Source organism: Panthera uncia, chromosome X (assembly GCF_023721935.1).
Source record: "Panthera uncia isolate 11264 chromosome X, Puncia_PCG_1.0, whole genome shotgun sequence".
Classification (NCBI taxonomy): Eukaryota; Metazoa; Chordata; class Mammalia; order Carnivora; family Felidae; genus Panthera; species Panthera uncia.
This window is the reverse complement of record NC_064817.1, coordinates 105,532,090-105,542,594: the sequence shown is the minus strand read 5'-3', so window position 1 is coordinate 105,542,594 and position 10,505 is coordinate 105,532,090. Positions and strand designations below refer to the sequence as shown.

The 10,505-nt window shown below is 46.9% G+C and overlaps 1 protein-coding gene across 1 annotated transcript in view; it reads left to right on the top strand.

The window, feature by feature from the left end:
• The window catches only part of GPC4 (glypican 4), a 109,862-nt gene extending 102,818 nt beyond the window's left edge, over positions 1–7,044 (top strand). The window contains exons 5-9 of the mRNA XM_049644838.1: positions 2,317–2,447; positions 2,548–2,694; positions 3,474–3,610; positions 4,242–4,417; positions 4,519–7,044. Of these exons, the coding sequence (XP_049500795.1) occupies positions 2,317–2,447; positions 2,548–2,694; positions 3,474–3,610; positions 4,242–4,417; positions 4,519–4,721 (794 nt within the window). The 3' untranslated portion in view covers positions 4,722–7,044. The remainder of the gene's footprint in view (positions 1–2,316; positions 2,448–2,547; positions 2,695–3,473; positions 3,611–4,241; positions 4,418–4,518) is intronic.
• Positions 7,045–10,505: the final 3,461 nt, after the last annotated feature.

The following is a 10,505-nucleotide window of genomic DNA, read 5'->3' as shown; positions in this document are numbered from 1 at the left end:
CCCCCCCCCCCCCCCCCACACCGAAACAAAGCCAGTTTCTGGAAAAGCATAAGTGATGCTTGGTTGCGCCTCGTTTTCCATCACCTACTGTAGCTGCGTTAACAGTCGTCTGACTCCTAGCCAGCCTTATTCATGTCACACGTTGCTGCCAGCATGAATTTTGTATTGGGGTCTTAGGGTTGCTGGCAGGAGGCAGGAACCAGTCAGACACCCCGCAAATAAGAGGCCGGCAGCCTAGACCAGCCGGAAGAAAAAACACCAAACCAACCATCTTTGGATGTCTCTTGGGGCTTCGACATCAGGGCTCCTACGGAAGAGCCTCACTGACGGCCGACCGTGACTCCCCCGGGGGTGGGAGGCAGCTCGCGCATTCTTCAGCCGCGCAGCGCCCAGCGCCATGGCACCGGCCCCAACAAAGGCCCGGCTTCCCTCCATTCCCAGAGTTTACAAAGACGCCAAACAGCCAGAAGAATCGGGTTTATGTTTCCTTTCAGTCTTTCACAAACACATTAGCGATCTGGCCTTTCCTCGCCACTAGGGGAATAAGTAGTTTCAAAACGCGCTGGTTTTTTTTTTCTTGTTTAAAGCTCTGCATTTTGGATGTTTATTATCTGTCTATTCATAATATTTTTATTTGGAGCAAGCGACTTCTTCGGCGAAGAATGTGCTTTCTGTACGTGCCAGCCCTGATGCTTTGACAATGATGAACACATTTAAGTTGTGCTCCACTTGTTTACAAAAGTCTCCTTTTGCTAGCACATCAAAAGCATTTTTCCTCCTCTAGGACAATGGTATATTCATGCCGGCAGCCTTTGCTTAGAGGTTGGAAGCGTCACTTTATTGGCGCTTACCACAATGCAACCTGAAACTTCATTTGTTATTACTTTAAAAAAAAAAAAAGCGCATTTCACGGAAATCTGTTTGTGGTTTGTGACATCGCCATTGCAGTTGAGAGCAATGATCCCCGTGCCTTAAAATGGTGTGTTGTATTTGTCCTAGGTTCAAGGTGAAAGGTTGATGGCCAAATTTGGTGTCATTGATATGCTGATGCTAAAACTCCTTTGCACTGGAAAGTTTAGGTAGGAGATCCACGTGGTGGCCTGCGGCCTTCTTTGAAAAGGGCACATAATAATCTTCTGGAAACTAGCCCTCCTTTCTAGGAGCTGTCCTTGGCCTACCTGAAGGCTGTGGATAACATGGGCCTACCTACCCTTCTGCCGTGCTTTCGGCACTAGAGTGGAAAGGGGAGAGAACAAGTTGAAAAGTCCAGTGCTTGTCAGGAGTGTCCTTTTCCCATTCGGACATCCAATTTGCCTGACATTTCTTGGTGAAAATTAGAGGACACTGAAAACACCAAGCCTCATAATCCCAACGAGCGCATACGGCAGACAAACAAGTACAGCGTATTTAAAGAGAGTCCGTGTGTGCCGAAGCCTTCTAGACTCCTCCAGAATGTGAAAGTAACTCGCAGACTGATCCGTGAAGACTCACGCTGTGAGCACGTGGCTTTCTGTGTACTGTGGCCTTGTGTTGTCTTTTCACCAGAACAAAAAGGAGGTACATCTTTTTGCGTTACTACTCGAGGCCCTTGTGTTTGAAATGGGAAGTTTATCTTAACACAAAATTGCATTTTTCAAAATGTCATTATTTGAAAAGTCATTAGAATTCCTAGGAACACTGTCATTTGTACTTTGCAGGTGTGCACTCAGGGATCTGAAAGGGTTTCATTTCAAAAATGAAAGCAAGAAAGGGATATGCCAGGATTTTAACAGATTTGCGTTTTTGAGTCGGACAGCCTTACAGTGATAGCCACTGACACACGAAGGAATGAATAATCAGTATAATAGAACATTCCTGATTGGGTTTCCTTGCTGTGGAATAGAGCATTCACCTGGCCACTTCACACTTTAGAGAGCTAGCAATGCATAGTGACTAAAAGCAGTTCGGTGTAATAGAAAAAGCTGTAAAGGGCGCCTGGGCGGCTCAGTCTGTTGAGCGACTGACTTCGGCTCAGGTCATGATCTTGCAGTTTGTGAATTCCGGCCCCACGTCGGGCTCACTGGCGTCAGCCTGTCAGCACAGAGCCCGCTTCAGATCCTCTGTCCCCCTCTCTGCCCCTCCCCTGCTCATGCTGTCTCTCAAAAAAAATAAATAAAACGTTTTTAAAAAAGAAACAAAAACATGAATTATGATGCATGCCTCCTCCCCCCCCCCCCCCCGAAACGAGAGACAATAAAATAACCACACTGATGACCCAAGGCCAGACTGACGATTTACTGTTTATGCTGTATTGTTCTTCCCCAAACGTCATGTTAGACGCGATGCTGATGGTGGCGGAGAGGCTCGAGGGCCCTTTCAACATCGAATCGGTCATGGACCCCATCGATGTGAAGATTTCCGATGCTATTATGAATATGCAAGAGAACAGTGTGCAAGTGTCCCAGAAGGTAATGAAGGCAGGACACTGGAAAGGACGGGCAGAGCCCCTCCCCTGCTCCAGCTTGGGACACGACTCCCCTAATGTGACTCGTGCTTGCCTCAATGCAGGTTTTCCAGGGATGTGGACCTCCCAAGCCCCTCCCGGCCGGCCGGATTTCCCGTTCCATCTCTGAAGGTGCCTTCAGCGCTCGCTTCAGACCGTATCACCCTGAGGAACGCCCAACCACAGCAGCCGGCACTAGTTTGGACCGCCTGGTGAGCAGTTTGGCAGGAACGGCCGCGTTTAATGGCAAAGAACTGAAAACATTTGCTCCGAATGCATTTTTAGTTGGAAGGCTTTCAAGTGCAGGTCTTTCAGGTGAAACTTCTCAAGCAACTTGCATGCGGATGTCAATAAATCTGCCTCTGATTTTCTAGCTCATAAAGTCGGTACGTAGTTAGGAAACGTGATGCATGTACTGTGTGCCCATCGCTGTGCATGTTATAGGGACGCAGTAAGACTCATCCTCGTTCTCAGCCCCAGCAAAGAGGGAGAAGCCGACATCCCAGGCTTAAGTGACAAAGAGGGTGTGTAGTAAGCGCTGGGACGGTCGGAAAGTACGAGCACGTGGCAGCAGGCTGTGCATACAGTAGGAGGAGGGAGTGCGATGACAGGCACTCACTTTCACAGAGGGGTTGCTCTAGATGCTTGAGCCAGAGTGTAAAAGCCTGGTGGGAAGAGAGGGTGTCTTCTCATTGTATCTACAGGGCACGGAGGCTGGCAGGCGGCAGATGGTGGTTGTAATAAAGAGGAAGAGTGGGCAGCAGATCCGGGCAACTCGTTCAGAGCTTGCATTTCGACTCTTAGTTCATGGGCGTGATTTTGCTCTTTTCTGTGTACATTTGATCTGCATTTCTCTCTTGTGACTCAAGTTGAAAATGAATTACATAGCACTCTGGAGCTACTTTAGAAATGATCAGAAGACACACGTTTAGGTGGCCGTGAGTTTTTTACAGAGCGCTTGCTTCCCCCCCCCCCCCCCCCCCCTCATTAGGTTACCGATGTCAAGGAGAAGCTGAAAGAGGCCAAAAAGTTCTGGTCCTCTCTGCCCAGCACCGTTTGCAATGACGAGAGGATGGCCGCTGGGAATGGCAACGAGGATGGCTGCTGGAACGGGAGAGGCAAGAGCAGGTCAGCCCCGGGAGCGCTCCAGAGGGGGCCGTGTCTGTTGTCAGTTGAGGGAGGCATCCTGGAGCATCTCACAGTAGGTGGCAGTGACGTGGAAGGCTTCTGGGCGTTCTGAGGAATGGGCTTTACCCCGTAGGCATTGGGAAGGCACCCGGCTACTTACAAAGAGTACTGGGCCCAAAGTTTGTGACGGCAGTTCCAACCCCGCGTGAGGGCTGCAGCCAGGGCTCAGGCCGTTCCAGTAGTTTCGTCTTTATGGTACTCGGTCCCTCCCTGTGGGTCTTTGCCCACCAGCTTCGCCTCCTAAAGCACCAGTTCTCCAAAGGTCTCGTGCTCTTCTCGGGTGACGTCTTGCGTCCCTCCCCCTAGACACTTAGCAACTTTGCTCCATAGCCTCCGTATCGGCACTTGACTCTGAGCCACCAACCTCCATGGCTTTCCAAAAGGTTCCCATCAAATTGGAGAAACAAGATGCCTGCCCGGGAAAAGGAGAAATCCAAGCTCTTTAGAAGCGGAAGAACTTCCGGGGCATCGCCCTCCGCGGAAATAACTAGACTCCAAGCAGGATTCTCTGGTGATCTTTGGCGACCTTCTGTTTTACTGATCATCTTCACAGGGTCGTTTCTCATTTCAGATACCTGTTCGCAGTGACGGGGAACGGGTTAGCCAACCAGGGCAATAACCCAGAGGTCCAGGTCGACACCAGCAAAACGGACATGTTGATCCTTCGTCAGATCATGGCCCTTCGGGTCATGACCAGCAAAATGAAGAACGCGTACAACGGGAATGACGTGGACTTCTTTGATATCAGTAAGCGTCTGTCGCGGTTTGAGATTTACACCCCGTCCTTGGGCGCCTTGTGACGAGAACAAACAGAATGAAACCTCTGTTCCGTTTTTTTTAACCACTAGGCGATGAGAGCAGCGGAGAGGGAAGCGGCAGTGGTTGTGAGTATCAGCAGTGCCCTTCGGAGTTGGAGTACAACGCGACTGACCACTCGGGGAAGAGCGCCAGTGATAAAACCGGCGGCACCGGCACCCGCGTTGGGGCACAGCCCTACCTCCTCGCTGTCTCCTGCATCTTGTTCCTGGTTATGCAGAGAGAGTGGAGATAATTCTTGATTGTCGAGAAAAAGTTTCCGTCAAAAAGTTAAGGAGGCAACCGGTTATCACTTTTATACCATCCTAGTGACTTTGCTTTTTAAATGAATGGACAACGATGTACAGTTTTTACTATGTGGCCACTGGTTTCAAAAAGGCTGACTTTGTGTTTTCATTCAGTTTTGCGGGGAAAAGGGACTTGGATGTCAAGTCACTTCCTGCTCCCCTGGAATTCTGTTAAACGTGGCTAACAGTGTAGGTACAGAACTGTAGTTAGTTGTGCATTTGTGATTTTATCACTCTTGTTTGTTTGTTGTTGTTTTTTTTTTCTTTTTGTTTGTGGGTTTTTTTTTTTGTTTTCCTTCAATTATGATCTCACCTTGTTTCTTACAAGAAAACCAGGGTCCTTTCTTGGCATGTAACATGTACGTATTTCTGAAATATTAAATAGCTGTACATGTTATCTTATTAAAAGGAAAAGCCCAACAAGCAGTGAAATTTCCATTTATCCCTGTTGTTTTAGTTGCCTTATCTGGAGACGAGTGGATGTGATTTTGTTTTTTACTAAGTTAGGGCAGATCGCGAAGGCCGTACAGGGGGCTTCTGAAACACTCGTTCGCTGTGTTCGAGTATCAGTGCAAGAAGAAGGCTATGCCTCGTTTATGGCCAGGGACCGGAAGAGACTGCAGACTATCCCCATCTTGGTTGAATTGAGTTACACAAACTAAGATCACAGATCGGTCCTTTCCTTAAACCCGTTTATACTTAAAGTGTAGCCCATTTAGAAGAAGATTTCTTTTGAATACACTCTCCCTGGAAATATAGAAGGCATTCAGGATGTCCCAGTTACCACATGTTCACACTTAGCTCGGGGGTGGGTTTTTGTCTTTTTGTGTTTTATCCAGGCGAGTTTAGCAAGCCGCTGTATGCTGGTCTTCACGTCCACGCCGACCTGCTTTGAATTGGTACCCCGATGGCCGAAATAAGTGACCGATAAGCTCATTTGGTCCCCCCTGTTATGGTGTACCGGATCTCAAACCCAGCCATATAGTGGAGGGAGCTGTCTGGGGGCTAGTCAGAACCAGGGTACAGCCTGGGCTCACGGGATAGCTGTCAACATTCAAAAAGTCTGTGTCTGTGCATTTGCATTTGGTTTTGGATTCCAGTTTGTGTAAAAAAGATTTCTAAGGTGTCCTGCTTGAGTCTTCTTGCCCAGGCCTCTCTGATGAAAAAGACAAAGGACTGGCAGTGGTTCACGGCGCTGTGCCACCCTAACGGCCAAGACGTCCACCGGGGGCGGGGGGACGGGTGATCTGCGTGTCCGGAATCTTTTCACGTGATGTTGTTTTTGGAGGGGGATGGGAGAGAGGAGATAGATCTGAGAAGACGGTATCTTAGCGGTGACCCTTAGGAACCCGTTGCTTGTATCCTCACAAACGACGGCTCATAAAACTATGAGAATGTAACAAATCACTTTAAGAAGGAGTTCCCGAAAGTCTTCAGAAAGAAAATTCTGCACGTCTCTTCCTGCTCTAGACAGCCATTAAGATCCCAACCGATTCCACAGAAGCTAAAACCCACAGAGAGGTGGTTTGTGTTCTTGTTCAATCTTCAGTTGTAAGAGTAATTCTCTATTTTTATATTGAAACATAATTACTTGATAGCTCAGGGTCTACATTTCATTCAACTTTTTACACCAAATTCTGCAGAATGGTCAAATGGAATATTGGGGGCTGTTGTAAACAGAGGCTTAATTTTATTAGAAGTAGCCAGTTATTTATTAAAGCATGATGTTAATAAAATAGGCATATTCTGGCTGGTGTGTATAAGTGTTTTTTTTTTTAAACAAATCACAGAAGACAAAATTGAAAAGGTGCTCCATTTATGTATGAGGAAAATGGATTGTAAATAGCTCAGCCGCCTTGTGAGAACTTGGAAAGTGTGCTGATACTTAGTAACTACCTCAGTTGTGAGGAATTTCCTTTTTAGCTTAGACTGCTATTACTTTTACTTGGTAGAAATGAATCTGGTCTCCAAACTGTGGCTCAAAGAGTTATCCCCGTAGACCTTGTTAGATTGTTTTTAATTTAAAACCTTGAACTCTGCCCAGCTGTTTTCTTTCAGTCAAGTTCTCTACACCAATAACATTTTCCGAATTAAATATTCTTGAAGGTTCTTCTGGACTCTGACGGATTTGTTTTCTTTCTTTGCATTTTTCCCTGTTACCCTTTTATTATTTAAATTGTCTCTTGCTTTTGAACTTGAACTATGGAATAAACAAATCATAGATTTTTCCATTCAGATCTGACTGGATAACTCTTGGCTTCTAACCAGCTGGCAGGCTCACCGTTGCACCCCACTCTCCCCCCCCCCAAAAAAAAGAATAAAGGCAAGTTGAATATTTTAAAATCTTAAGAGTTCAGAGTATGAGGTAGAATAAAAGCTTTGTTAGTAGACCTGACTTTTCCAGAGTCTCCGTTCATAGCATGTGACTTTGTGTTTTACAAAGTCATTTAGAAGTTCTTTTTCTTTCCCAGTACTTCACCACTCTTGTACCTTAAGAAAAAAACATTTTAACGACTCTTAGATGTACATTTCATTTCAGAAAAGAGTCTGTAATCAGCACCTATTATTTGATAAAAGGCAAAGGACAGAGAATCGATGTGCGCGTTAAAACTTTCCTCCCTCGGTGTTAGAAACCTAACAGTTCACATGAAGTAGAATTTGCCACCTGTGATTCTAGAACCAGCATAAAAATAGATGTAGGTGATGCCACACAAAATCCGGCTTGGCCTTCTGCGTCTGCAGAATGTGTCCACTTGCAGAGCTGAACGGTGCAGTACGTTCATAACCGGATCTGCTCCAGGAGGCCTGTGTGTGCTTTCTCACCCTCGAGCAAATGCCAAACTACCAAGTACAACTTTCCTGCCTTTTTCGAAACCAGGAAAAAAGAAGCACTGGGAACATTTTTTCCAACTCAGCACTTCGTTTTGGGAGGGGGGGGGGACGACGTAGCTCTGCATTCTGGGATACACTTTATTGTACAAGCTCAGTTTCCACTTTTAACCTCCTCCGGTTACTTTCTCCTGGAAGTCCTTACAGATGTGAAAACTCTCTGGGAGATAACATACGGTAATCTAGGAATTCCAGGCCATCCGTCAGGCAAATCCCTATAATATTTAAGTTATCTAGTTTAGCTTTTCATTAGGTAATTAATACCTTGACAGGGTTTAAAAACCAAAACCTACATAAAGGTATACAGGGGAAGTTTCCCTTCCGTTCCAGCATCCATCCGATCTGTCCAGTTACCCCCAGACTCTAAACTTATTAGTTGGTTTATAAATATATCTCCCAAAGTTTCATGATGTGCAAGCAAGTATGAATAGAGGTTTTTCCCTCCTTGTTGTGTTTTTTCTTTTTTACATGGAAGGTAGCATATAGTGTCCTAATTTTTTTTTAGTTAATTACCTTTGAGAGGAGGGATCCCTAAAGATACAGATTCCTATTCTAAAGGCATGGCTTCTCAGTGGTACCCCATTTGGGATTTTGACTATTTTGGCCCAGATGGATCTACGTGATTTTTTTTTTCAAGAAACAAATGTCGAATTGAACGAGGAACAGTCATGATAGTGCTACAATCCTGGAGTGCATCACTAGGATGCTGTCTGTTCACATTAAGTTCGTTCCTGGTAGTTTGTTAACATATCGTCACTAGTGAAGAAGGTACTGACTGGCCAAAGCAATTGGGAAGATCCTCTTAGAACACCGCACATGAACACCACTGTTAATGTGTGAGAATGGTTCAAAGGAAATGTACCCTGGGAATGATTCCTACTCTATTAGAATACTGTACTTTTTAAAATTATTTTTATTTTTTAAGTTTATTTTTGAGAGAGCAGGCGTGGGGCAGAGGGAGAGGGAGAGACAGAATCTCAGGCAGGCTCATGCACCGCCAGCGCAGAGCCTGATGTGAGGCTCGAACCCACGAACTGTGAGATCGTGACCTGAGCTGAAACCAAGAGTCCCAACACTTCACCAGCTGAGCCACCCAGGGGCCCCTAGGATTCCGTGCTCTTAAAAGTTTCCTCGAGCCCAGAGGCCTCGAAGCAGCGGCCGCCGTCATGCAAAGATGGAGAGGAGAGCGTTCCGGAAACGCGTACCTGGGTTTTCCCGGTCAGCCTTAAGTTGTCTGTCCGATTGCCAAGGAGTCATTCGAATACGCAAACGATGGTCAGGGTTCAGTCTTCGTGTGAAGTTGAACTTTTATCCATCAGCGTTTGGAGAGACTTGAGCATTGGTCCGTAGACTCTACAGGACTCCGTTTCGCAGCAGGAGTGTCCACACGTGGCAGTAAGTGCACATCTCACTCTCCTTGGGACGCTTCTTAAACATCGGCGAGGCATCCTGAAAAAATAAGCACCGGATTGTTGGAAAGAACAGGCCGCCGCGCCTCAGGCATACCCGGTGAGCGCTGATGAAAGGCGACCGGTAGGCTCAAGGCCAAGATGCTTTTCTGAAGGGTTTTACGCTTTTGTTCTCCGGTGGCTGGGGAAGTTTTGCAGCACCTTCCTTGCCACTCCGTGGACCGTGTTTCTTCCGCGGCACAGCTGGAAATCCTGTGCGCGCACACAGACACGTACGTACTGCCGCGCACGTTTGTGTCTTTTCGAACCCTTGGTCCCAGGCCGACCTTACCCCCGTCGCTTACGGGCTGCCTTCCCCCTGCTGTCGGCGGTGTGTGCTTGGGGAGCGCGGGCTAACTTTAATGATAGCCTAAGGGGAACATCATTAGGAAGGTAAGTCTCCGGCCAAGAAAAAAATACACGCGTGCACATATAAAATGCATTCCAGATAGAATTGCCTAGGTTTACCACAGCCCGGGACTTGCTTTTCTGCGCCGACATTGATAACCTAGAACTGACTGTAGCCCACTGTTCTCGGTGACTCACCACGCTGGGCACTTGGTGCCGGGTTAGCCACAAAGAAGGAACTCCGGTCGGTGAGTCATTTTCTGAACCCTGGCATCAGGATCTGAACCCGTTCACTGTACGTGCCTTTATAGGTCTTGAGTGCCCCCGCCCTCACCTCGCTTGTAAAATGCAATGAAAAGCTCGTTTCGGTGCGGAATAATTTGCAACCAGCTCCGGCCGCAGCAGCCGAAAGTTATTTGAACGTATTTGCTGTGAAAAGAAAGTTCCTGGCTGCTTGGGCACCCGTAAACATCCCGACTGAGCAGGGAGCCAGGACAAACCTGTGCGCGGGGCACGAAGGCCAAGGCGCAGCCATGGTCCCACACGTAGAAGTCGCTCCATTTTGCACCTGCGTGTAAGGACTCGGGTTACTTTTCCAAGGGTGACGTACTCGGGTTACTTTTCCAAGGGTGACGTACTCGGGTTACTTTTCCAAGGGTGACGTACAGTAAGAGATGCAAGAACCAGGTTTGGAACAGAGGTTGGTTGGCCACCAGAGCCTGGTGTTTTGTTTCTGTTTTTGTTTCTGTTTTTTCCCCAAATGCTAGTTTTCCCTCCGTGACTCCTTTCTCCTTACTTTGTTGTGTCAGTCATCAGGAAGGGACACGTTTGTCACGCTTGCCGCTATTAGAACCGTACTGGCCATGACCTTTAACCTGGCCTTCTGCAGGACCGGTACGGTATTTTTCTTTTCTTTTCTTTTCTTTTCTTTTCTTTTCTTTTCTTTTCTTTTCTTTTCTTTTCTTTTCTCTTTCCTTTCCTTTCCCTTCTCTTCTCTTCTCTTCTCTTCTCTTCCCTTCTTTTCGGAAACAAATGTTGATAAAAAGG